The sequence below is a fragment of the Hypanus sabinus genome, chromosome 2 (assembly GCF_030144855.1).
Source record: "Hypanus sabinus isolate sHypSab1 chromosome 2, sHypSab1.hap1, whole genome shotgun sequence".
Lineage (NCBI taxonomy): Eukaryota > Metazoa > Chordata > Chondrichthyes > Myliobatiformes > Dasyatidae > Hypanus > Hypanus sabinus.
The window spans coordinates 124,250,640-124,278,496 of record NC_082707.1 but is presented as its reverse complement, the minus strand read 5'-3'; the positions used below and the strand labels follow the sequence as shown (position 1 = coordinate 124,278,496).

The 27,857-nt window shown below is 43.3% G+C and overlaps 1 protein-coding gene across 16 annotated transcripts in view; it reads left to right on the top strand.

The window, feature by feature from the left end:
* Positions 1–27,857, top strand: part of LOC132383172 (pleckstrin homology domain-containing family G member 3-like) — a 218,491-nt gene that overhangs the window by 123,947 nt on the left and 66,687 nt on the right. For 15 of the 16 annotated variants that reach the window (XM_059954066.1, XM_059954112.1, XM_059954136.1 and 12 more), the window contains one exon: positions 6,518–6,939. In XM_059954066.1, coding sequence (XP_059810049.1) covers positions 6,518–6,939 — 422 coding nt within the window. Of the gene's footprint in view, positions 1–6,517; positions 6,940–27,857 lie in introns of those variants that run through there. The other variant, XM_059954162.1, reaches the window with a different exon arrangement.

Genomic DNA, 27,857 nt, shown 5'->3' with positions numbered 1-27,857 from the left:
AATGCACAACATGTCAAACCATGAAGAGGATGGGCTACCGCAGAAAAGACCACGAATGTACACTCAGTGGCCCCTTTAGCAGGTACAGGAAATATCTAATGAAGTGGCTACTGAGTGCATGAAGCAGTGTCTACATTTCAAAAGTACAACATGAGCATGGGTGTTCTTGGGTTGTAAAGGTGCCACATTAATGCAAATTATTTTCGTAGTTGCAAATATATGGGGAAGGAGCCTGTAGTTTCTTGATCTTCAATGAATCTGTTATACTGTGGATAGAACCCTTGTTCACCAAAACTGCCTGTGATCCAGCTGAGTCTAACTTATGGCCATCTGCCCAAGTACAAGTAAAAGTTTTCAAGTAAGTTTGTTTATCAATGTGTATTCATTGCCATATACTACCTGGAAGTTAATTTTCTTGCAGACGTTCACAGGGAAAAGGAAATACAGTAGACTTTTCCAAAAAAAAATGACACTCATACAGCAAAATACTGACAAACACCAAAGTGTAAAAAAAAAAGTGCATATAAAAATAATACTGAGAACAAGAGATGTAAAGAGTCCTTGAAACCTAAGCTGTAGTTTGTAGAATCAGTTCAGAGTAGTGGTGAATGAAGTCATTCATGCCAAATCAAGAGGATGGCAGTTGTAGGGTAGTGACTGTCCCTGAGCTTACTGGTGCATCCTGACGCAATGGCAGTAGTGAGAAGAGGATATGGCCTGGATGGTGGGGGTGTTTGATGGTTGGTTTTCTTGTCGCAGTGCTCCATGTAAATATACAGGGTCAACAAAAAATTCACTTGGCAACAGCATCACTGGCACATAGTATTGAATTCACATCTTTTCCAAGAAAACATGAATTACACAAAATTATATAAGCAAGAGCACAATTAGAATGAAAGAAAGATGTCCGTTATAAAGCAAAGTGGTCGCAGTGATATAAATAGTAATTTGAGCTGTGCTGGTTTCCAGATCCAAGTGGAAGCTCAACCTGATGAACGGTCTCGGCTCAGAACATCGGCTGTTTACTCTTTTCCATAGATGCTGCCTGGCCTGCTGGATTCCTCCAGTGTTTTGTGTGTGTTTCATTGGGTTGAACCTCATGGTGTGATAATTCATATTTCTCTACCTCCTGCCCAATGGTGGCCATGAGAAGATGACATAGCCTAGAAATGTGGGGATCTTTGGATGTCATCTTCTTGTAGATGACATGAGACAGCACCTCATGTAGACACTTTAGGTGGTGAGGAAGAATGTGCCTGTGATATATTAGGTTGACTCCACTACTCTCCCAGCTCCTTGCATTCCTGTACGTTCGTATTGCTGTATCAGATCATGAGGCAACTGGTCAGTATTCAGAATTGGTTACAAAGTGCCAGCTGTCGGGGATTGGAGGGACCAGAGTGCCGTTACATAATCTTTTAACTTGAGTGCTCATTGGGAGCAATGTGTAATAATCAGTTGGGAGCAATCCTCTAATGCAATTTGGTTATGAGGCAGAGGTGGAGATGATCAAGCATTTAATCAGCTTTGCTAATTAAGGAGGTAGGTGTAGAATGCAAATAAGGTAAAGAAAGCTAGTGATGGTATTTTGAGACTTGCTGCCTGGTCAGCTCAGGACATGGATGTCAAGAGTGTGTGAGTGCACGATGGACAGGAGGCCAGAGCTCACAGCTCAGCAGGGTTATAGATGAGAGCTAGGAATGTGGTTAGAATTCTGAATTTGGCACCAGAAGTCAATGCAGGTCATGGAGCTTAGGGATGACAAATTGCCAACTTTGTTTATTATTGTCAATGCAGTGGGAAAAACTTGGCATTACATGCTGCCTTTTATACAGACCATTCCATCACATCAGGGTAGTACAAGGGAAAAGCAATAACACAATGCAGAATATAGTTACAGAGAAAATACACTGTAGATGGATGATAAGGTTCAGGGCTGTAATGGGGCAGATTGAGTGTCGTCCACCATAATGTACAATGCTGTTGCAGCATTGGGTTCAGTTTTGTCGCCGTCAGTAAAAAGTTTCTGTGCTCTTCCTGTGATCACGTGGGTTTTCTCCGCGAGCTCCGGATTCCTCCCACTTTCCAGAACCAAATGGGTTAGCAGGTGCAATGTGGGTGTAATTGGGCAGCACAGGCTTATTGGGCCAGAAGAGCCTGTTACCTTGCTGTATCTCTAAATACAATAAGACGACGAAGCACATTCAACAGCCTTATAACAGCTGGATAGAAACTTCCCTTGTGCCGAGGGTCTATGCTTTCAGGATTTTGTATCTTCTACCTGATGGGAAGGGGTAGGAGAGAGAATGTCCAGGGTGGGTGGGGTCTTTGAGTATGTTGGCTGATTTACTGAGGTATCTCCAAGGATGGGAGGAAGGCTTCCATAACGTGCTGAGCTGCCCACAGTATTCTGCGGTTTCATGTGGTCCCAGGCAGAGCAGTTGCTGTACCAAATCATGATGCATCAGGATAGCATTTTTTTTTAACGGTGACACATCAGTAAGAATCAGTGAAGGTTAAGTAGGAAACACCAAATTTCTTTAGCAATCATTTTCTGTTTTTAGAGGAAAAATAAAGTCCCTTAATTCTTAAGTGGTGAGAGATTGCTAAGTTGCCCGGGGGACCTGGGTCACAGAGTGCATGATTCACAGATTCCTATACAGTTACAGAAAATAATTGGGAAAGAAAACTAGATTATTATTTATTGCTACAGGATTGAATATAAAAGGAGAGTGGCTGAGTTTCACTTATAATGCATTTGTGAGATTACATGTTGAGTATTGCGTATGGCATCAGTCTTTATATAAGGAAGGACGTTAATGAGTTGTAAAGAGTTCAAAGGTGGTCTTCTAGGCTGGTATCTGGATTGGGTACATAGTACTGTGAGTAAAGGCCGGAAACAGTGGGCCTGCATCTATCAGAGTGTATAACAGTGAGAGGAAATGATTGAAATGACGGATCCTGAAAGATCTTGATAGGGTGGACGCCCATTTAGGGTTTTATTTTCCTTGACAGTTGTCAGCCTTTGAGACTTCCTTAACTGGCAGTGAAAGCAAAGTCTTTGAGTACATATTAAGGCAGAATTAGATGGACACTTGATAAGGCAGCAAGAAGGCCATTTAGGGGAGACTTATTTTTCTGGTGGACTGAGCTGTGTCCACAAATCTCTGCAATTTCTTGTGGAACTGAGCAGGAGCAGACACTATACAAATTTTACTGTTATCAGAAAGGTTAAGGCAAGTGCCGGTTGGGACAGGCCGTTTTCTGGCAAAGGTGTACTTGGTAAGTGGGAGGCCTGCAAAGGAGAAGTTTGTATGTGCCTGTTAGAATAAAAGGCAGGATAACAAGTTTAGGAAAGCTTGGTTTTCAAGAGATATTGAAATATATATATAGAAAAATATATATACAAATTATAAAAACAAATATACAAATATATTAACAAATATATATTTGTATATATAGAAATTACAAATATATTAATAAATATATATTTGTTAATATATTTGAAAAAAGAAGTGCATAGCAAGTATAGGTAAGTAGGTACACATGAGGTACTCGAGTATATTGTCTCAAGGATATTGTCTACGTGGACTTCAGCAAGGCATTTGACAAGGTACCTCATGGAGGTTGGTCAAGAAAGTTCAGTGGCTTGGCTTGGCTTTCAAGGTGAGGTAGTAAATTGAATTAGACATTGCCTTTGTGGGAGAAACGAGAGAGTGGTAGTGGAGGATTGCTCCTCTGAATGGAAGCCTGTGACTAGAGGTGTGCCACTTAGATCAGTGCCGGATTCTTTGTTGTTTGTCACCTCTATCAGTGATCCGGATGATGACGTGGTTAACTGGATCTGATGACACCAAGATTGGGGGTGTAGTGGACAGAGAGGAAGACCATCAGAACTTGCAGCAGAGCTACACCAGTTGGAAAAATGGGCTGAAAAATGGCAGATGGAATTTAATGCAGAGAAGTATTGCACCTTGGGAGGGCTAACCAGGGTAGGTCTTACACAGTGAACGGTTAGGCAACAAAAGGATCTGATAATACAGGTTCATAATTCATTGAAAGTGGCATCACAGGTAGATATGGTCATAAAAGCTTTCATAGTTTCATAGTCATAAAAGTTGGCCTTCATAGATCAAAAGTACTGAGTACAAGAGATGGGATGTTATGTTGAAGTTGTATAAGACATTGGTGAGGCCTAATTTGGAGTATTGTGTGCAGTTTTGGTCACCTACCTACAGGAAAGATGTAAATAAGACTGAAAGAATACAGAAAAAAACTTCAAGGATGTTGCCAGGATTGGAGGACCTGAGTTATAATGAAGGTTGAATAGGCTAGAAATTTATTCCCTCGAATGTAGAAGATTGAAGGGAGATTGGATCTGGGTTTGCAAAATTATGAGGGATATAGATAGGATAAATGCAAGCAGGCTGTTTCGACTGAGATTGGATCAGACTACATACAATGAAAGGTCACCGGTTAAGGGTGAAAGGTGAAAGTTTAAGGGGAACATGAGGTGAAACATCTTCACTCAGAGGGTGGTGAGAGAGCGAGCTGCCAGTGCAAGTGCTGAATACAATTTCAACGTTTAAGGGAAGTTTGGATAGGTACATGATGGGAAGGATATGGGGGGTTGCGGTCCAGGTGCCAATCGATGGGAGTAGGCAGTTTAAGTGGGTTGGCCTGGACTAAATGGGTCATGGAGCCTGTTTCTATGCTGTAGTTCTTTATGGATAAGCATTGATGCATATTGATAAGGATGTTCCCTGTGGTGCATCTATACAAATGATAGAGTAGAACAAATAACAGGTATGGTAAAGAATCGGGAAAGTTTGCCATGGTGGAAGTTGATCTCTTCCAAGCTAATTACAGGATGTGAGTGGTTTGTGTAGTTTAAACAACTGGTCTTAACAGCCTTGAGAAATCCCTTCACTCTACTTATAGCTGGAATGGGATCCCACCTGCTGTTTCCAGCATTTATTTTTGTTCTGTTCTGTTTTTACAAACCCTGTGGCTGTGCAGCCCTGCCGGATAGCTGGAGATTATCAATGGAGTACAGGGGAGGTGAGCCTTAACTTCCCTCCCCCACCATAATCCTGAAGTAATCCTCCTAAACAGAACAACAGAAAATGGGTTAAGGAGATCATGGAAAGACTTTACTAAAGGATATGTTTTGGTGTCAGAGACAAGGTGAATGGCACTTTCCACACTACAAAGAATGTTGAGAAAAAGTTCTTTATTCTCCCACTTTACCATCATCTTTATCAGACAAGGGTCTGACTGGAGGGGAAGGTCAGGGTTACAATTATGAATTTGACAGCAGGAGCCATGTCCAGCACAGATGATAAAGCAACACAAAGTAATTGAATCATGGCAGAGGGCAATTGGGTTTCTTAACGTCACATGGACTGAGTTACAGAGAAAAGCTTCATTTCTCATGCCATTCATACCGAACATTTCATTGCCTGAGTACATTGAGGTGGTACAAGGGGAAAAACAATAACAGTACGCGGAATAAAATGTTACAGTTACAGAGAAAGTGCAGTGCCAGCAGACAAAAAAGTGCAAGGCTAAGATGAGGTAGATTGTGTGGTCAAGAGTCCATCTTATCAAAGTAGAGGAACAGTTTAGCAGTCTTGTAACAGTGGGGTAGATGTTTTCCTGGAGCTTGATGGTATTTGCTGTTAGGCATTTATATCATCTGTCTAATTTTCTTTTGGGGGGGGGTAAGAAAGAAGAGGGAATGTCTGGGGAAAGTGGTATCTTTGAAACATTGGCTGCTTTACCAAGCCAATGAGCAGTGTAGACAAAGTCCATAGATGGGGGGTTGGTTTTCATGATGTGGTGAGGGATGGGTATGGGAAGCTGAGTTGGGATGAACAAAGATCTCTCCAGAGCCAAGAGAGTCAAAGTACTGTGGACTGAAATCCCACTTCAGAGATTTCAACACCTAATCCAGGCTGACACTCAGGTAATGAAATGTGAGACAGGCTATCTAGGCACTAACAAATCCCACATTGTACCTCATGACTGGATAGAAAAGAACCAATCATACTGTTAGAAGCAGAACAAGAATGATTTCCACAGTGTCCTGGAAGGTATTTCTCTCTTGACCAACACTACTGAAATAGACGATACAGTCATTATCACATATCTGAGTGCGGGATCTTGTTGAGCCAAAATTAGCTGAAAAGGCTTCCTATGTTGCAACCGTAACTATACTTCAAAAATACTTTGGACACTGATCTTATACGAGGCATGAAATAAACACATTCCTTTTAAGATGATGCTATAAATGGAGCTTTAGCAAAGGCTGTTATACAAATGGGCAGGGGTGACTTCACTGGGGTACAACAAAAGAGACTGGCCAGTTCCTAGGAGCTCTGAGCACAAATGGATCTATTAAGGAAATCAATTTGTGACCTTTTTTCTGTTAAGTCAGATCTCTGGATAAACAATAAGTATTCCTGTAAGCTTGAAGGGGATGACAAGTTCTTCTTTTCCTTCTTCTCTCTCTCAGAATCTCCTCGGACTTCTTCCACCTCTTCATTGAGCAGCCATGACAGGATGTCTACCATTACCACCAGCTCCATCTCGGTCAACACCGACTGCTCAGACATTGAGCGCCCCGTGAGTGCCAGCTCCTTGAGCTCCCTACAGGATTGCCACGGCCCCTCGGACACCACGAGCCGACCAGGTGATGATGTCCGAGCGGAGTCGGCTCTGCCTTTGCGCACACTCAAGGCCGAGCGGGAATACAACAACAACAACAACTCGGTGGACCGGACAAACATGAATGTCAACTTCCGTCAGCTCCCTTTGTCTCCCATAGCAACCAGGGCTATGGCCCCCAACCCTAAGCTGTCATATGTGGACAGGGTTGTCATGGAAATACTCGAGACTGAACGAATGTACGTGCAGCATCTGCGGAGCATCGTTGAGGTGAGTGTTTGACTTTTTACCTTTTCCGCTGATGGCACAAAGTCATTGGAGCAGAATGCAATGAGGCAGGATATCAATAGAAGTCAACAGCAAACCAGAAATGCTTTTTGAAATGTGGTTAATGTCGGCATTAAAAGACTAGAAATTCAGACAGTATCATAGCACAAAATAGTGATATTGTTTCCAGTGAATGACCTATCACAACTTTGTTTGGGCTCTGTTGAAAAGTTGTTGATATGAAACCCTGACCTTGTTTGCATCTCCATGGAAACTGCCTGACCTGCAGAGCATTTCCAGCTTTTCAGTAACAGGCTTATATGATGCAAACGTTATTGCTATATGATGTGAAATGAGCGTAGGCTCGGAGAGTGTTCTACAGTTCCACCAACCTTATTATTGCACTTGTGTTTTAGGTTGGTATTTGAGGCAGGAAAGTTGTTCTCATTGATAGGTGGGACTAGAACTAGGGGATGTAGCCTCAAGATTTGGGGGAGTAGATTTAGGATGGAGATGAGGAGGAACTACTTTTCCCAGGGAGTGGTGAACCTGTGGAATTCTCTACCCAATGAAGCAGTGGAGGCTACCTCAGTAAGTATATTTAAGACAAGGTTGGATAGATTTTTCTGTAGTAGGGGAATTAAGGGTTATGGGGGAAAGGCAGGTAAGTGGAGATGAGTCCATGGCCAGATCAGCCATGATCTTATTGAATGGCGGAGCAGGCTCAATGGGCCAGATGGCCGACTCCTGCTCCTATTTCCTATGTTCATATGTATTGATACCTTAAATGAAGAAGAGAAAATTTCAAGTCTTCTGGGAAGGTGTCAAGGGTGGGGTCAGTCGTCTCATTCTTTAAATGAGTCAGGACAAATGATCATTTCTTGTGTTTGAATCTGGGTGTACCGTTGGATAATGGGAGGATCTCTTTGAAAGGAATGATACGATTTCTTAATCAGGGTTGCTGCAAAGAGTGGAGTTGCTGTGGTCAGTATCTGTTCAGCTGAGACGAGGAGTTTTTGTTGGATGCTGTTAAATGTTTATCTTGCCCTCTCTGGGGTATGTGGCCTTTCTCACTGGGCCTACATGTAGTCTCTTGGCAGTGGACTCTTCTGCTGTGGACCTGATACTAATCACACACGAGGTACAAGTTCTGCTCTTTGGCACCACCTCAGACTGTCCTAAATGCTTTTCAGAGAGATCAACAGTTATTTTGGCAAACTCCCCAGACTGAAATTAGGACAATCGATGGGCTCTGTACCAGACAATCCCACACAAGCATTACAATTCACATATTTCCCTGTTGTTCTCACTGCCCTGTTTTGGGCCGGAAGGTATTTGATGAGCAGACAGCAGTTCTTGTTCCTCTTGCCCAATGCAGGAACGTTTTGCTCCAGTAGCTGGTGCCCACAACAAAGCTATAATCCAGCAACTGTCTAGTGTATCGGTACTGATACGTGTCAGGATGCAATACCGCTTAAACAATACAGGATCTTGATCTCATTCGGAAAGCAGTCTGTTATTCTCCAGTTGAAGTGTACACATGACGTGGTTAATTTATTTTCAAAATTTAAATGTGGCATTGGCTGGAAACTTGAACAGATTTGCTTCTTGAAAGTTTGATTAAGACCTTGCAGACGTTGTTAAAACTGAATCCGATTGTGCTAAGGATGTGTGAGGGTTGTGATGTAGGATTCAGCTTGTGCCCCTTGGGTATAAGACTGGCAGATGCCAAGTTGGTGCTGAATGCTGATTGGAATGACCCTGCAAGTGCACAGTCTATTCAATTGAGCATAAATTTACATTGTGGTAGGCTAGCTCCAGTTAAAAGCTGCGTCTTGCACACTTGCATCTCTGCAGTGGAAGTTAATTGTTACTGCAGCAGGGGCTTGCATTTATATAGGGGTGAACCCCAGCTGGGAAACAGCTCCACGAATGGAGGGAGTGAGCGTCAAACTTGGAGAAGGTGCTTGACAGAGATACCCTTGGTCCCTGGGGCCAGGAATTCTAGAGGTTTGCTCCAAAGTCAGTAACCGTGGTGATGTTCAGTGGTAGGAACTCATCTTTAGCGGCCTCAGTGGAGAGCAGTAAGAAGTTGAATAACTCCACTTGAGTGCTTACGGTCAGTGAATGCAGCCTCAAATGTCACCTCTCCACAGACATCAAAAAGGGATCATGATTAGCCTCTGCATCTTGCTGGGAGATGCTTATTTTGTATGTGCTTGTGCCCTGAATAATGGCAACTTGTGAAGGAAGGTGTAGCTATTCAATAGTCTAAGGGGTACTTATGGTACCCAAAATTACTCTCTTTCTTTCCCCACCTCTATGTGGTTCTCCCTGCTTCTGGAGTTTCTTGTGAATTCAGCATTTTGTAGTGTGTGACATTGTATTACAGTGAAGAGGAAGGTCAAGCAAATTAAGGCAACACTACCTGGAAAGCTAATCATAGTTAAAACAAACACAATTCTTATTAGTTACAGCCTGATTGAGAGCTCAGAAACCATCAGTGCTTCATATCCATACTCGGCATAGGTTTCAATTCACCATCAAAGTCTAATGATGCACAATTCTAGAAGCCCACCATAAAACTTACTACTATTCTGTGAAAGGGCAAACTGCCCACTGTACTCTCCTACACAGAGATGGATATTAAGGGAACCTTTCACAATCTGAAAAGATTAAATCCTTTACTGTTTAATTCCTGTGATGTAATACTGCAAGGTGTCTACTGTGAGTGTACAGAGTCCCAATGCATCAAACATATTCCTGTTTTTCCAAAACATAGTAGGAGAAAATGGGTTTACTACAAGGAACTTTGCTCATACTGCAGGTATAATCTTTCTATTAAACTTTAGTTCCATTCCACATTGCAAGTTCTTAGGTCAAGAATTTCATGTTCATGCCATCGGGTTGGAGGCTACCCAGACAGAATATAAAGTGTTGCTCCTCCAGCCTGAGTGTGGCTTCATCATGACAGTAGAGGAGGCCTTGGATTGACATGTCAGAATGGGAATGGAAAGTGGAATTGAAATGGGTGGCAACTGAGAGATCCCGCTTTTTCCAGCGGACAGGAGCTTGGCGAGGCAGTTTCCCAATCCATGCTGGGTCTCACCAATATACAGTAGGCCACACTGGGAGCACCAGACACAGTATATGACCCCAAAAGACTCATAGGTGAAGTATCACCTCACCTGGAAGGACTATTTGGGTCCCTGAATGGTAGTGAGGGCAGAGGAGTAGGGGCAGGTATAGCACCTGTTCTTCTTGCAAAGGATAAGTGCCAGGAGGGAGATCAATGGGGAGGGACAAATGGACAAGGGAGTCACTTAAACGATCCCTGCGGAAAGCAGAAATTGGGGGAGGGAGTGATAAATAAATGTACTTTATGGTGGGATCCTGTTGGAGATGGCGGAAGTTGTGGAGAATTATGTGCTGGACACAGAGGCTGGTGGAGTAGTAGTTGAGGAAGTAGGTGAGGACAAGAGGAACCATATCCCTGATAGGGTGGCGGGAGGATAGGGTGAGAACAGGCGTGCGTGAAATGGAAGAGATGCTGTTGAGGGTAGTGTTGATGGTGGAGGAAGGGAAGCCCCTTTATTTGAAGACAGAGGACATCCTCTTTGTTCTGGAATGAAAGGCCTTGTCCTAGGGGCTGATGTGGCATAGATGGAGGAATTGCATTTTTAAAAGTAATGGGGTGGGAAAAGGGATATTTGAGGTAGCTATGAGAGTCAGTGGGTTTATAACAGACATCAATGGATAAGCCGTCTCCAGAGATAGAGACAGAGATCAAGAAAGGGGAGGGAGTTGTAGGAAATGAACCAGGTAAGTTTGAGGGCTGGGTAGAAGCTGGAGGAGAAGTTGATACCGTTGATGAGCTTGGCATTGTGTGCAGGAGGCAGCACCAATGCATTTGTCGATGTAGTGGAGGAAAAGTGACGGAGTGACTGCAGTGTAGGCTTGGAACATAGACTGTTCCATATTGCCAACAAAGAGCCAGGCATAGCTGGGACCCATGGGAGTATCTATGGCTACACATTTTGTTTGAAGGAAGTGGGAGGAGAAATTAATGAGAGTGAGGTCAAGTTCCACCAGACGGAGGAGAATGGTGGTGGAGTGGAATCCGTTGGGTCTAGTGTTCAGAAAAAAATGGAGAACTTTGAGGCCTTCCTGGTGGAGATGTATAGGGACTGGTTCTCTTAGGTTCTTGATTGGACTTGGCATCAAAGGTTACGGGGAGAAGGCCAGGAACTGGGGTTGAGGAGGAGGGGAAAAAAAAAGGATGAGTCATGATTGAATGGTGGAGCATACTCGATGGGCCAGATGGCCTAATTCTGCTCCAATGTCTTATGGTCTTATGAACATCCATGGTGAAAATAATGTTTTTTTAATGTTGCATAGGATTTGTCCAGTGTGGTGCAATTGCTCAGTTTTGATGGCATATTACACTGTGCCAGGCACATTGATTTGCTCTTGAGTGACAGCCCTGCAGAGACTGGATTGGAAGCTGGCCTTTGAACCTTTGCTTAAACAAAGGCCTTATTCTACTCGGGCACATAACAGCACAGAGAAGGAAAAGAGATGATTTAACTGAATTACAAAATATGAGGGACCTCAGTTCGTTGAAACGGCTACAGGAGCGTGTGTTGTTTTGATAGATGTGCTGTACTAGGGAAAGATTTAATGGCAGCGTTATTGAACAGAGAACAGTAGTGCACGGGGACAGGCACCTTGGCCCACAATACTGAGCTGAACCGATTACATTAGTTATCAAAAGGCAAACTAAATTAACCTCTTCAGCCTACACAATATGCATACCCTTCCATTTTCCTCACATTCACGTGCCTAACTAAATGTCTCTTTAAAGTCTCTACCGCTACCCCAGGCAGCATACTTTGGACACCCACCACGCTATGTATATATTTAAAAAAAAATTCCCACTCATCTCCTTTAAAATTACTCCCTCTTTCCATAAATGCATGCCCTTTGGTATCAGACATTTCAACCCTTGGAAAAGGATGTTGTCTATCTATGCCTGTTCTAATCATACAGATCTATATCAGAACTTCCCTCAGCCTTCGCTGCTCCTGAAAAATCAACCCATGTTTGTCCAATCTCTTGTAATAGCACATGCCCTCCAATCCAGGCAACATCCTGGTAAACCTCTTCTGCATCTTTTCCAAAGCCTTTATCCTTCCTATAACGGGATGACCAGAACTATGCAATACTCCAGATATGGCCTAACTGTAGTTTTACAAAGCTGCAACATAACTTCCAGACTTTTGAACTCAATGCCACAAGTAATAAAGGCAAGCATGCCATATGCCTTCTTAACCACCCTCTCAATCTGCGTAGCCACTTTTAGGGAGCTATGAACTTGAATCCCAAGACCCTCTGCCTATGAATATTGTTAAAGGCCTTGCCCTAACAGTGCACTGTTAGTGCATTTGACCTACCAAAGTGCAACACTAATTTTTGGCTGGGTTAAACTCCATCTGCCATTTCTCCATCCATAGTGGTCCCAACACAGAACACCACTAATCACAGACCTCCAGCTAGAATAAGTCCCTTCAACCACTACCCTCTTGTCTCATATGGGCAAGCCAGTTCTGAATCCAAACAGCCAATTCACCATGGATCCCATGATCTTAATCTTCTAGTTGAGCTTCCCAGGAGGGGAGGATTTTGATCTGGTAGTTTCTACTTTTGTCGATCCACAGTCCTGAAGATGCCAGATTTGAAGCAGTGGTGAAAACAAGAGGAGCGCAGAATTTGTTTTTAATGGGGTGTTATAAACTGGAAGGCTCAATCGGGGGGAAAAGTGGTAGAAGACTATTCATTAGCAGCATTTGAAGGAAAATGTTTAAGTATAACTTCAAATGTTTATAGCCAGTGAATAAAAAAACAAGTAAAATTGAACCTATTGAATTGCTCGATCAAAAATAAAAAATGCTGGAAATACTCAGCAGGTCAGGTAGCATCTGAAGAAAGAAAATAAGGTTAATGTTTCTGGTTGAAGACTATACCAGAACTGAAATGTTAACTTATTTCTCTTCTCTCAGATGCTACCTGACCTGCTAAGTGTTTCTAGCATTGTCTACTTCTGGACATTCAGTTTCTGTAATTTCTTTTTGATTTTTCATTTAATTGGATCATTTGGATCTTGGTAGGCCAAGTAGCTTCCTGTCTACAGAGCTGCATTCTTGGAAACCTTCCTGCACTTGCTGTTTCATGTCTATCGTGTCTGTATCAGATTTAATCTTTGCTCTTCCCTAAACCCACAGAGCAGTCTGGGGAATGAGTGGAGTGTTGTCTGATAGATTTATGCTTGCGATAACCTCGACGTTTTCTGAGCTGTTATAATATCTTACTTATGGTGGTGCAGACATGTTGTAACCCAGAATCTAGATGCCACCCATACACTGAAAAATCTTGGCAATAAATGGGAAAGGAAAACCCTCGAGTCTTCTACAAAACTTGTACATTGTAGGGAACTGGTCCTGATCAAATTGATTGTGAAAACATTTAAAATTTCATATAGTCATGCCTCTTTCCACCAAATTCATGCACCAGTCACTACTTCCCTGAACATGGCTTCCAGTTAAAAACAACCTTGTTCCAATTCACTTTTCCCTCACCAAGAAAACAACACTGGAAATACTTGGGAGGTTAGGGAGCACCTGTGGAGAAACTGAATTAATGCTTCTGTTTCTCTTTGCACTGTTGTTGACTACCCTGCTGATCATTACCAGAATATTGTTTTCATTTCATGTTTCTGTGGTTTTCTAACTTTCTTTTCTCAGTTTGTCCCGCTCCTCGTTACCACCTCTCCACTTCCCCTCCTCTACATTTCATGATCTCAGCATCAAATCCACAGCCGGTGCTGCCGTCATCTGCCCCTGAGGTAGGCAGTAGATCAGAACATAGGTTGGCATCATGTAGCAGAGTATCATTGATCAGAAACTCTGTGTTCTCTATCTGTCTGGGTGCTGTGAACTGGCAGGAGGTACACAGTTAAGGGATTGAGGTCTACAGTACTTTGCAAGCACAAATCCACTCGTTCACAGGCAGCGCCATGAACTTCAGAGAAGTTTTATTGGGAGTTTTGTGCCAAATTTATACTCTGACTGAGGACTCACTACTGACAAATGGTGAGAGCATAATTGAAACCCTTAATTGCAAAGGTTTAGTGTGAGGATACTGTTTCTGGAGCAGTGTGGATCAGACCTCCACCTGGAGCTGGGTGGTAAGGAGAAATTGGTCACAGTCTCAATATAAGTTCAACACATTTGGTGTTGTCATCTCTGAGGGTTTAACAGACCTGTGGTGAGTCCTGTCAGATAGTTGAGAGATTTGTATTTGTAGAGTGATTGTGAGGTACCCAGAGTCAGTGAAGTACCTTTGAAGCCTAATTGTTGTTATAGTGTAAAACACAGCTGGTAATTTAAGCACAGGAACTTCCACAGACATTGGCGATAGAATCTTTTCATCTATTTTCAGTTTTTTTTAAAAAGTCAGAATCAGTGAATTGGCCCCTAAATTCAGAGCAGCCAGATGTTTGCCATTCAAGACCAAGTTGATCTTTTACCTCAGCACCACCTTCTGGCACTTGCCCCATATCCCTCAATATGTTTAAGGGATAAATATTGACCAGAGTATCTGGGGGAGACCTCGGTAGTCACCACAAACTCATCAGAGGCAGAAGGAAGCTCACTCTGGCACTTCATCTGAAATCCAGCACCCCCTCAGTAAACTGGTGTGCTAGTCTCTGAAGTCAAACCCCTCAGATCTCCTTTAAGCCTAGACACAGAATAAAGGAACATCTATTTTTTTTCAGTAGTCTCAAACCTATATGGCATGAAGATTGATTTCCCTCTTTCTAACTTTCAGTAACCACTCCCTTCTGTTTTCCCCCCACTAGCCCCCTTCACTTCTTTTCCCTTCCCCATCCCCCAGCCTCACAACTTTCCCATTGCCTTCACCCTCCTCCCTTTGATTCCCCTACTTCCCTTCCCTTTATTCCATGGTCCACTGCCCTCTTCTATCAGATTGAATCTTCTTCAGTCATCTTCCACATATCACCTCCCAACTCCTCACATCATTTCCCTTCCCTGTCTACCTTCCCCCCCCTCAGGTGAACTCGCCTGTCACATGCCAGCTTGTGTATCCCACCCTCCTGCTGGCATTTTATTCTGGCTTCTGCTCTGTTTCTTTCCAGTCCTGGTGAAGGGTCTTGGCCTGAAATGACGACTGTTCATATCTCTCCATGGATGCTGTCTGACCTGCTGAGATCCTCCAGCATTTTGAGAGTGTTGCTGCAGCTTTCCAGCATTTGTGGTCACTCTGGGTCTCCTTTAAACTTGCTCTCTCTCATCATTCTACCCCTACCATGGGAAACAGACCAGCTATCTACCCTATTTATGTCTCTCATCATGTTAGATATCTCTGTGATGTCACGTCTCAGCCAGTTTTCCAGGAAAATGACCCAGTATGGAACGGTAGTGATTTGCACAATGCTTTACACTACAGGCAATGTGGGTTCAATTCCCACCACTGCCTGTAAGGAGTTTGTACATTCTTCCTGTGGCCACATGGGTTTGCTCCGGGGGTTCTGGGTTCCTCCCACATTCCAAAGACGTACAAGTTGGTGGGTTAATTGGTCATTGTAAATTGCTGGCTGCCGCGGCTCGAAAATTTAAAAGGGCCTACTCAGCACTGCATCTCAGTAAATAAAATTTTAAAATAACTCGCGTCCTCCTGAACAAGCGATGTTTTCTGTGCTCTCTATGGCTTATCTGGGAGGTGCAGAAACAAAGCAGTTTTTTTCTGAGACCCAGGGACTCCAATCCTCGTTCCACATTTCAACCCCAGGCATTCGCAGGGACATGAGATCGCGATTGGTTTAAGGTGGGGGTGGATGTGTTGACAGCTCCGAAACCCTGTGTTGAGTATCGGCCTTTGGGTGGTGGAGGGGAGCTGTCTGGAGTGAATTCTGTATGGTCAGAGTTTAAACATTAACACAACTCAGCAGGCTGCGGCTCTGTGAGAGAAACAACAAATTGCAAACCAGTCATCCAGCAACACCCTCAAGCAGGGCACATTTTCAGAGTTATACTTTTTCCCTATCAGAAACCTCCAAAGGCAACTGTCCATGATTTTTAATTTTCAAATAACAAATAACTTTCTTTTACTATTCCCTTCCCCCCCATATCTGTTTTGATTGGCAGTGTTAGAGACTGATCACGTATATGTTGAAGTGGATCAGACTGTGGGAGGTTGAAGCTCCAAATCTAAACTTTGGCTCCAGGCCTCTCTACCTCTGCCTATTAAGTCCACCACTGAGGCATGGAGGGATTTGTAGAGCAACAAACAAGACTTGGGCTCCCTCCAGAACTATCCAAGTATCTGTAGAAATTGAAGGTTTGAGTACTGGGTGTTGTTTCCAAAATTCTGCTTGATTTGTCATTAAGAGTGATCTCATTGGGCACTGAAGTCGGTCTGCCTACTGATTGGCTGAAGATGCTGTGAGGAAGGTCATAGTAAGCAGATGGTGGACAGAACTTGGGGGCAGGGTGGTTAAAGGCAAGAGATTTGCGTCATGGAAGCTCTAAGAATGCACCCAGAGCTGGCAACACTGACTAAATGGATGAAGCCCTTCATTGCCTCTTTAACAAGAGAAGAGGAAACTACATTCCTGTAGTGCCTCCTTCACATCCTTGAAGGATCCCAAATCCCACTGCAACTACTGAAGTCCCTTTAAAGGTTCTCACAGATTCCATGACAGAGACAATTCCGATTTTCATCTAGCAAAGCGCCAAAATGGACTCTTGACCTCTTAAACAAACTTTTTGTGATCTTGTACTTTATTGTTTACATGCATTGCATTTTTTTGGTAGCTTTTACACTTTATCATGCATTGGTATTGTTTTACCTTGTACTACTTCGATGCATTGTGTAATGATTTGCTCTGTATGAACGGTATGCAAGACAAGGTTTTCACTGTATCTTGCTGCATGTGACAACAATAAAGAAACACCAATGTCCACATAGCATATTTTCACAAAGGCTGTTTTAGTCACATTGTTTGCAGGATGACTATTGAGTGGTGTTCTGCAGGAATTGCAAACGAGTTTGAACTGCAGTGTCTGACCAGTTTGGTGTGCAATGCAATACCAAGCTTAATTTGAAGTTGAAGCATAATGGTTCAAAGTATACATGGAACACCTGGGCAGGGTTGACTACTTCCAGAGTCAGCTGTTAATAAGGAGGGAGTGGATTTCAATTGGGGCGAATCATCCATTCAGGTAAGCGGCACAGTCAGCACCGTTTCAAAAGAGGATGGTCATATGCTGCTTCAGCTGCTAGACCACCCATGTGTGTTGTATGTAGGACCCTTAGGAGGGAGTCTCCCCGAGGTCATGCAGAGCTCCATGTGAGTGGTACTGCAGATGGCGGAGGCGAAGCAGTCTGGCAAGGTTGAAAGCGTTGTTCACATTTTTGAGCTTTTTCTCTCTCAGGTTCCGCATGGTAACATGAGAAAGGTATTTTAATTACACGTCAATTTACATTGTGCAAAGCAGCAGTTCCTGTGGTTTTTGTCCGCAGAAACTGCCTCTCCCCAGAAGTAAACAAAGAGTCTGTGACAAACTCTAAACATGTTGCAACAACATTTAGGAAAGTTAATTGCAGAATCAAGAGGAAGTGTATTGTCATGGTGGAAAGAATAAAGTTGTAGACCATTCCCTAAATGGGGAGTGCTCATGCAGGATTCCCTAAAGGTTAACTTGCAGGCTGGGTTGGTGGTAGAAAGGTGGATGTAAGATTAGCCTTTTTGAGAGGCCTATAAAAACAAGTATTTAATACTGAGGCCTTACAGTCAGTGAGCACTTCATTAGGTACACCTGTACACTGCTCATTAATATAAATATCTAATCAGCCATTCATGTGCACAACTCAGTGCATGAAAACGTGCAGAAATCAAATCATGTTTAATTATCATTCAACCATGTGTGGATACAGCCAAATGAGACAGCGCTCCACAGGGGCCAAGGAGCAAAACATACACAGCACATTCAAAAATAACAAGACCAAAAAAAAACATAATCATGCAAGAAAGCACATATACAGTCCAAGACTTTGAGCTGCACGCTCCGCAAATTAATGGTACAGTTCCGAGTAATTCAGCCTGTCATTCCACTGGGAGGCTAGCACCGATGGGAGAGGCCAGCCCACTACTGAGCATGGATGCCACGCTACACTGCCACCGGCGTTTCCCCACCTGTACTGCAGCAGAAGACAAGCTCACGGCTTAAGGCCTAGTTCTCACTGCTGCTAAGGACACACTGATGCCTTGCTGCCTGTCACACCACCAAACAAGGGAAATAGCCCTGCGTCATCTTAACATTATCAGTGTCCAACTAGGTCTTGTGAGGCAGTCACTCACAGTTACACTGCACACCGCTTTCACGCGCCAACTCTGATGCCTTTGAGTAGCACAGTCTTTCACCCAGGCCAGCTCCTCCAAACCCAATCTGGCTCCTCCGACTCCCTCTCTGGCTGCTCTGAATAGTGATCACTAATGAGGAAGACCTGCTGTACCCATAGTTCTTGGAGTCCAGGACAGTCTTACAATAATAAAAACACATTTAGCAAAGTAAAGAACACCTTACCACCATCTTTGATGGAAGAAGGCGTGGCCTGGATGTTGTGGGTCTTTCACGGTGGATGGATACTGTTGCCTTGTGGCAGTGCTTTGTGTAAATGTGCACAGTGGTGGAGAGGGTTCTGCCTGTGATGGACTGGGCTGTATCCACCACTTTGCAGTCTTTTTTGTTCCTGGGTATTGACGTTTCTGTACCAGGCCGTGATATATCCAGTTAGGATCTCCATTCAGACAATCATACATATAGAACCTCAGAACACTATAGCACAGTACAGGCCATTCAGCCCTCCATGTTGTGCTGACCCATATAATCCTTAAAAAAAGTACTAAACCCACAGTACCCCATAACCCTCTATTTTTCTTTCACCCATGTGCCTGTTCAAGAGGCACTTAAATACCCCTAAAGGTTTAGCCTCCATCACCATCCCTGGCAAGTCATACCAGGCACTCACAACCCTCTGTGTAAAAAAAAACTTACCCCTGATGTCTCCCCTAAACTTCCCTCCCTTAATTTTGTACCTATGCCCTCTGGTGTTTGCTATTGGTGTCCTGGGAAACAGGTGCTGACTATCCACCCTATCTATGCCTCTCATAATCTTGTAGACCTCAATCTTGTAGTCCCCTCTCATTCTTCTACGCCCCAAAGAGAAAAGTCCCAGCTCTGCTAACCTTGCTTCATATGACTTGCTCTCCAAACCAGGCAACATCCTAGTAAATCTCCTCTCGTAAAGTGAGTAAGACAGTAAAGGGAGAAGATGAAGATCTGGCAAATGGAATATAATGAAGCTCTCCACCTTTTGCAGGAAATATAAAGTCCCTTAATATCTAAGCAGTGAGAAATTGCAGAGTTCAAAGATGCAGAGGGATCTGTGTCACTGAGTGCATGATTCACCAGAAATTTCTATGTTGTTACAGAAAGTAATTAGGAAAGATAACAATATTATCAGTTATTGTTTGGGGAATTGAATACAAAAAGAGCGAAGTTGGACTTCAGTCATAAAGGTTGACAAAACTGCAGGATTAATTGTCTACACAATTAGATTTTATTTAAGTACGTGTGTTAACGAGCTGCAAAGTTACAAGGTGATTTCCCAGGCTAGTATCTGGAATGAGCAATTGTCTTGTGGGTGAAGGTCAGACAGGCTGGGCTTGCGTCTACCAGAATGCAAAACTGAGAGAGGAGGTGATTGGAATAAAGGATCCTCAAGGGTCTTGATAGGGTGGTTGTCAGGTTGAGTTTAGCATTTAACCCAAACATTGAGATGTGGAATATATTCAAGTTCAAAGTAAATTTATTATCAGAGTACATGTATGTCAGCATATATAACCCTGAGATTCATTTTCTTGCGGGCATACTCAGTAAATCCATTATAGGATAATAATCATAATAGAATCAATGAAAGACCGCACCAATTTGGGTGTTCAACCAGTGTGTGGATGATAACAAACTGCTGTTGTCTTATTGTTGTCAGGTGTAGCAAGTGCCAGTGAAAAGCTGGTTTTGCATAGTGTTCATGTGGATCACGTTGTTACACAGTACACTGAGCTAGAGTCAGGTAAAACAGTAATAACACACAATAAAGTGCAAAAGCTAACGATAAAATACAGTGTAGATAAACGGTAATGTGCCTGATTATAACAAGCTAGATTGTGAGGCCACCTCCCCATCTTGTTGTATTCAAGAACCGGATAGCACTGGGTTGGAAACTGTCCTTGAGGCTGGTTGCATGTGCTTTCAGCCTTTTGTATCTCATGCCTAATGGCAGAGGGCAGAAGAGGAAGCTTCTGAGGTAGGTGGGATCTGTTGCTCAGAAAGTCAAGGGTCTAATTGAAGAGGGAGGCATAACTCCCAGGGTCAGAGGTTGGTGATGATTTTGCTTGGGTAATTGAATGGAAGGCAGAGAACTGTAATCAATAAACAGTAGTCTGACAAAGTGCTGCCATTCTGGAATTCCAGAATACATTCTGTGCTGCTTAACATGGAGGACTGATGTCTTATCATCAGCTGAGGGAGGACAACCACCGGTAATTGGAAGGAGGCTACCTCACCCAAATGTCATTTGACGCCATGAGACATTGAATGGACTGCAGAGTTGAGAGTGCCTGTGGCTGCTCCCTCCAACTGTGGGAAGGGCATATTGTGATTCTATTGGGCTGTGACTTGTCTGCTTTACCCGTGAGGTCACCGGCCCCACAGCCCCGAGGAGAGACAGGATTGCATCAAGGGAGAGAGAATTCTAAAGAACTGAGTGGGTGCAGTTGGCATGTTTTGTGCACCACTGTCCCCAAGGAGACATTAGATTGTGCATAATTAGGTACTTGGCAAGTACCGTTACAAAGAAGTTAGATTTAAGCAGAGTGGCCTTGGTGTTGGAGTGGGTAGTTGAGGCTTTGGCACATTGAGGCTTATGAGAGGACAGATGCAGGCCATAGGTTGATTTTTTTTTCTTACTCTTATTGCACATTTAGAGAAGTGGGACTGCCAGATTGAGGGCTTCCAAATTTTGGATCATTGGGCTCTCTTCCAGGGAAGGTAGGACCTGTGCAGAAGCGACGGTTTACACATGAACTGGAGGGGGACTACTTTCCTAGTGGGAAGGTTTTCTAGTGTTGCACGGTGAGGCGGGGATTAAGGTAAAGATGCAGGGGGATGCCACCAGTGCGCCAGAACAGATAGTGGAATGGTTGTGGGGAAAGATATTGTTAACGGGCGAAACGGAAACGAAAATGACAGAAACGGGTGAATTTATTATGGGGAACGAGGAAATGGCAGATGAATTGAACAGGTACTTTGGATCTATCTTCACTAGGGAAGACACAATCAATCTCCCAGATGTAATAGTGGCCAAAGGAACTAGGGTAAAGGATGAACTGAAGGAAATTTATATTAGGCAAGAAACGGTGTTGGATAGACTGTTGAGTCTGAAGGCTGATAAGTCCCTGGGACCTGATGGTCTGCATCCCAGGGTACTTAAGGAGGTGGCTTTAGAAATTGTGGATGCATTGGTAATCATGTTCCAATGTTCTATAGATTCAAGATCAGTTCCTGTGGATTGCAGGGTGGCTAATGTCCCACTTTTCAAGAAAGGAGGGAAGAGAGAAAACAGGGAATTATAGACCGGTTAGCCTGATGTCAGTAGTGGGAAAGATGCTGGAGTCAATTATAAAAGAGGAAATTACGACACATTTGGATAGCAGTAGAAGGATCAGTCCGAGTCAGCATGGATTTACGAAGGGAAAATCATGCTTGACTAATCTTCTGAAAATTTTTGAGGATGTGACTAAGAAAATTCACAAGGGAGAGCCAGTGGATGTAGTGTACCTGGACTTTCAGAAAGCTTTTGATACAGTCCCACATAGGAGATTAGTGGGCAAAATTAGGTCACATGGTATTGGGGGCAGAGTACTGACATGGATTGAAAATTGGCTGGCTGACAGGAAACAAAGAGTAGTGATTAATGGTTCCCTTTCGGAATGTACCGCAAGGTTCGGTGCTGGGACCACAGCTGTTTACAATATACATTAATGATTTAGATGAAGGGATTAAAAGTAACATTAGCAAATTTGCTGATGACACAAAGCTGGGTGGCAGTGTGAAATGTCAGGAGGATGTTATGAGAATGTAGGGGGACTTAGACAGGCTAGGTGAGTGGGCAAATGTATGGCAGATGCAGTTTAATGTGGATAAATGTGAGGTTATTCACTTTGGTGGCAAGAACAGGAAGGCAGATTACTATCTAAATGGAGTCAAGTTAGGAAAAGGGGAATTACAATGAGATCTAGGTGTTCTTGTACATCAGTCAATGAAAGCAAGCATGCAGGTACAGCAGGCAATGAAGAAAGCTAATGGCATACTGGCATTTATAACAAGAGGAATTGAGTATAGGAGTAAAGAGGTCCTTCTGCAGCTGTACAGGGCCCTGGTGAAACCCCACCTAGAGTATTGTGTGCAATCTTGGTCTCCAAATTTGAGGAAGGACATTCTTGCTATTGAGGGAGTGCAGTTTAGGTTCACAAGGTTAATTCCCGGAATGGCAGGACTGTCATATGTTGAAAGATTGGAGCGACTGGGCTTGTATACACTGGAATTTAGAAGTATGAGAGGAGATTTGATTGAAACATATAAGATTATTAAGGGATTGGACACACTGGAGGCAGGAAGCATGTTCCTGCTGATGGGTGAGTCCAGAACTAGAGGCCGGAGTTTAAGAATAAGGAGTAGGCCATTTAGAACAGAGATGTGGAAAAACTTTTTCACCTAGAGAGAGGTGGATGTGTGGAATGCTCTGCCCCAGAAGGCTGGATGCTTTCAAGAGAGAGTTAGATAGAACTCTTATAGATAGCAGGGTCAAGGGATATGGGGAGAGGGCAGGAACGGGATACTGATTGTGTATGATCAGCCATGATCACAGTGAATGGTGGTGCTGGCTAGAAGGGCTGAATGGCCTACTCCTGCACCTACTGTCTATTGTTAAGCCAACATACAAAATCAGGATAAAAAGGTGGAGTAGGGTGGGACTAAAGTTCTGAGTTGTGTATATCTTAATGCAAGGAGTATTGTAGGAAAAGCGGATTAGTTTAGGGTGTGGATTAGCAGGTGAAATTATGACATTGTAGCTATCAGACTTGGTTTGTGGGAGGGGCAGGACTGGCAACTCAATGGTCTGGTGTTCTGTTTTAGATGTGATAGAGTGGGAGGATTTAAGGGGGAGGGGCAGCATTCCTAGTCAGGGAAAATGTCACAGCAGTGCTTAATCAGGACAGATGGTAGAGCTCACCTAGTGTGGCTTTATGGGTAGGACTAATGAATAAGAAAGGTATGACCATGTTAAAAGGATTATATTTTAGATCACCTAACAGTCCATAGGATTTAGAGGAGAAAATTTGTAGGGAGATTGCAGACTGTTACAAGAAAGATTAAGGATGTGATAGTAAGTGATTTTTAACTTTCCACATACTGACTGGGATTCCCATACTGTAAAAGGGCTGGATGGGAAAGAGATTGTTTGATGTGTTCAGAAAGATTTCTTTTATCAGTACATAGAAACCCCAACTACACAGAGTGTGATACTAGATCTCCTTTTAGAGAATGAGACAGAAGTTTGTGGTCACCTAGTGGTCATAATGCTGTTAGTTTCAAAGCGATTGGGGAAAAGGATAGGTCTGGTCCTTAGATTGAGTTTCTAAATTGAAGAAAGAGCAATTTTGATGGTATCAGAAAAGATATGGCAAGTGTAGATTGGGACAGGCTGTTTTATGGCAAAGGTGTACTTGGTAAGTGGGAGACTTTCAAAAGTGAAATTTTGAGAGCTGAGAGTTGTATATTCCTGTTACAACAAGTATTTTGTATAGCTGTTTTAAAGAACCTTGGTTTTCAAGAAGTATAGAGGCCCTGGTTAAGAATAAAGGCTGTTGTTTCAGGGCAGGTATAGGCAAGTAGGAACAAAGGAGGTACTTGGGTATAAGAAATGTCAGCGACACTTAAGGAAATCAGGAGACCTAAAAGAAGATATGAGGTTGCTCGGGCAGATGAGGTGAAGGAGAAACTCAAGAGTTACTACAGATATATCAAGAGCAAAAGGAGAACAAGGAAGATCAGAGTGGTAATCAGTGCATGGATCAGAAAGAGTTGGGGGAGATCCTTCGCACCTCTATTTACTCAGGAGATGGACAGAGTCTATAGATGTTGAGGCAATGCAACAACAAGGTCATGGACTCGAGAGGAGGAAGTGTTTGCCATCTGAGTCAGGTTAGGGTAGATAAATCCCGAAGGCCTGGCAGTGTGTTCTCTTGGACCATGTTGGAGGCCAATTCAGAAATTGCAGGGGTTCTAACAGATATTTGAAGCATCCTTAGCTGTGGGTGATTGGAGCGTAGTCAGTGTAGTTCTGTTGTTTAGGATAAGTTCTAAGAATAAGCCAGGAAATTATAGGCCAATGAGCCTGGCATCAGGAGTGGGAAAGTCACTGGAAGGTATTCTAAAGGATAGGATATATAAATATTTAAATAGATAAAGTCTGATTATGGATAGTAATGTGGCTTTGTGCACGGTAAGTTGTGTCCAACTAATCTCAGAGATTTTCAAGGAAATTGCCAGGGAAAGTGGATGAAGGCAAGGCAGTATATGTTGTCTACATGGACTTTAACTAGGCCTTTGACAAGGTCCTGCATGGGAGATTGGTCAAGAAGTTCAGTCACTTGGCATTCAAGATGAGGTAGTAAATTGGATTAAACGTTGTCTTTGTGGAAGAAGCCAGTGGTTGATTCTAGATGGTTGCCTCTCTGACTGGAGGCCTGTGACTAGTGAAGTGCTACAGGGATCAGTGCTGGGTCCATACAAGAGAAAATCTGCAGATGCTGGAAATCCAAGCAACACACAAAATGCCGGAGGAACTCAGCAGGCCAGGCAGCATCTATGGGAAAAAGTACAGTTGAAGTTGACGTTTTGGCCTGAAACATCGACTGTACTTTTTTCCATAGATGCTGCCTGGCCTGCTGAGATCCTCCAGCATTTTGTGAGTGCCTGGTCCAATGTTGTTTGTCATCTATATCAATGATCTGGATGATAATGTGATTAACTGGATCAGCAAATTTGTGAATGACAACAAGGTTGGGGGTGTAGTGGACAGCAAGGAAGACTATCAAAGCTTGCAGCAGGATATGGACCCAGCTGAAAAATGGGAGATGGAATCTAATGCACACAAGTGTGAGGTGTGAGGTTGGGATGACCAACCAGGGTAGACCTTACACGGTGAGCAGTCGAGCACAGAGGAGTGTGGTAGAACAGGAGGATCTGGCAATACAGATCCATCATTCCTTGAAAGTGTTGTCACTGGTAGTTAGAGTTGTAAAGAAAGCTTTTGGTGCATTGGCCTTTGTAAGTCAATGTATTGAGTACGTGAGTTTTGTTGAAGTTGTATAAGTTTAAAGTAAATTTGTTATCAGAGTACATGTATATCACCATTTACAACCCTGGGATTCATTTCTTGCGGGCATACTCAGTATATGTCCAATAACCTCAATAGAATCGATAAAAGATTGCACCTACAGGGTGGTCAACCGGTGTGCAAAAGCTAACAGCCTGTAAATACAGAAAGAAGGAAAAAAAAAGAAATAATATTAATACTAAACAAATAAGCAGTAAAGTTGAGAACATGAGATGAAGAGTCCTTGAAGCTGAGTCCAGAGGTTGTGGAACAGTTCAATGAACAGGCAAGTGATACTGAGTGAAGTTATCCCCTCTGTTTCAAGAGCCTGATGGTTGAGAAATAACAATTAGAGCTGGCGATGTGAGTCCTGAGAAGTCCTGTACCACCTTCCTGATGTCAGCACCATGAAAGGAGCATGACCTTGGTGCTGGGGTTCCCTGATTATGGATGCAGCTTTTCTGGAACAGTGCTCTGTGTAAGTGTGTTCAATGCTGTCAGTGCTTTACCATGATGGACAGGTCCATATCCTCCACATCCTTGTAGGATTTTCTGTTAAATTATATTGGTGTTTCCATATCAGGCTGTGATACAGTCACTTCTCCACCACATATCTATAAAAGATTGTCAAAGTTTTGGATGTCAAGCAGAATCTTCACCAACTTCTAAGGAAGTACTGGCGTTACCGTGTCTTCTTTGTAATTCTTGCTTGGCTCAGGATAGGTCCTCTAAAATGATAACACAGAGGAATTTAAAGTTGTTGACCTTCCCCACCTCTGATTCCCTGATGAGTTCTGGTTCTGGTTCTGGTTCCTGGTCTACCATTTTCTCCTCCTAAAGCCAATAATCCGCTCCTTGGTCTTGCTAACATCAAATAAGAGGTTGGTGATATGGCACCACTCGACCAGACTTACGGTCTCCCTCCTATATGCTGATTTGATTTGGTTTATGACAGTGGTGTCATCAGCAAACTTGAATATGGCATTGGAACTTTGCTTTGCCACGTAGTCATTATCGTATAGGGAATGGAACAGGAGGGTAAGCACACAACGTTCTGGTGCACCTGTCCTGATGATGATTGTGGTGGAGATGTTGCTGCTAATCCGAACTGACGGGGGTCTGCAAGTGAGGAAATTGAGGACATAATTGCACAAGCACATTTTGAGGCCAAGATCTTGAAGTTTATTCATTAAATTTGAAGTATTGAATGCTGAGCTGTAGTCAATAAAGAGCATCCTGATGTATGCATCTTTGCAGTCCAGATGTTCCAGGGTTGGGTGCAGAGCCAATGAAATGTCATCTGCTATTGTCTTGTACCGGTCGGCAAATTGGAGCAGATCCAAGTCGCTTCTCAGGCAGGAGTTGATGTGTTTCATCACCAACCTCTCACTTCATCACAGTGGATGGTTTTGGTTACTACCTACAGGAAAGATGTCAATAAGATTGAAAGAGTGCAGGGAGAATTTACAGGGATGTTGCTGGGACTTGAGGACCTGAGTTACAAGGAAGTGCTTAATAGACTAGGACTTTATTCCTAAAACATAGAAGATTGAGGGGAAATTTAATAGTATAGAAATTTATGAGAGGTATAGATAGGCTAAATTCAAGCAGGCTTTTTCCCCACAGGTTGAGGTGAGAGGTCACGGGTTAAAGGTGAAAGGTTTAAGGGGAACATGAGGTGGAGCTGCTTCATTCCTGTTGTACTGTGAGTGTTATTAAAAGTAAATTAATACTAGTCGGGAAGCTGTTGGTAGCAAGAGGCGGGATCCGGGGTTGGCGGAGTCTTGTGGTGACCCACTTTCTGTGCAGGCGAACTGGCTCACAAATAGCCAGCGCAGGGGGAGACTTTGGTAATGCACCATGATGTCATTTCCGCCCGGAGAGGGTGGGCGCTAGGGATTAAATGCCAGCGCCGCGAAGTTTGAATAAACTAGTCTCGAAACGACTTACCAACTGCGTGTCGTTATTTCAGCGCTGTGTATGGCACATCGCTACAGTCTTTTACTTCCACTCTTTTTACTCCCAGTATGCATTGTATTTAATTCCTCCACCCATGCCGCACGAGGTACCTGGAAGCCTCTGTATTGTAAATATCATTTGCCATCCCAGATAAAGATGCCCTTTTGGCCATCAAGTTGTCGAGTGGTCTTTTTGTAAAGTAGAAGTTACCACAATTCTGAGAGTCCTGAGAGTATGGAATGAGCTGCCAGTACAGGTGGTGTATCTGGGGTTAATTTCAACACTTGTGAAAAACTTGGATGTGTGTACGATGGGAGGTGTATGGAGAGCTATGATCTGTGTGCAAGTCATTGATAATTGCAGCACAGACTAAGTGG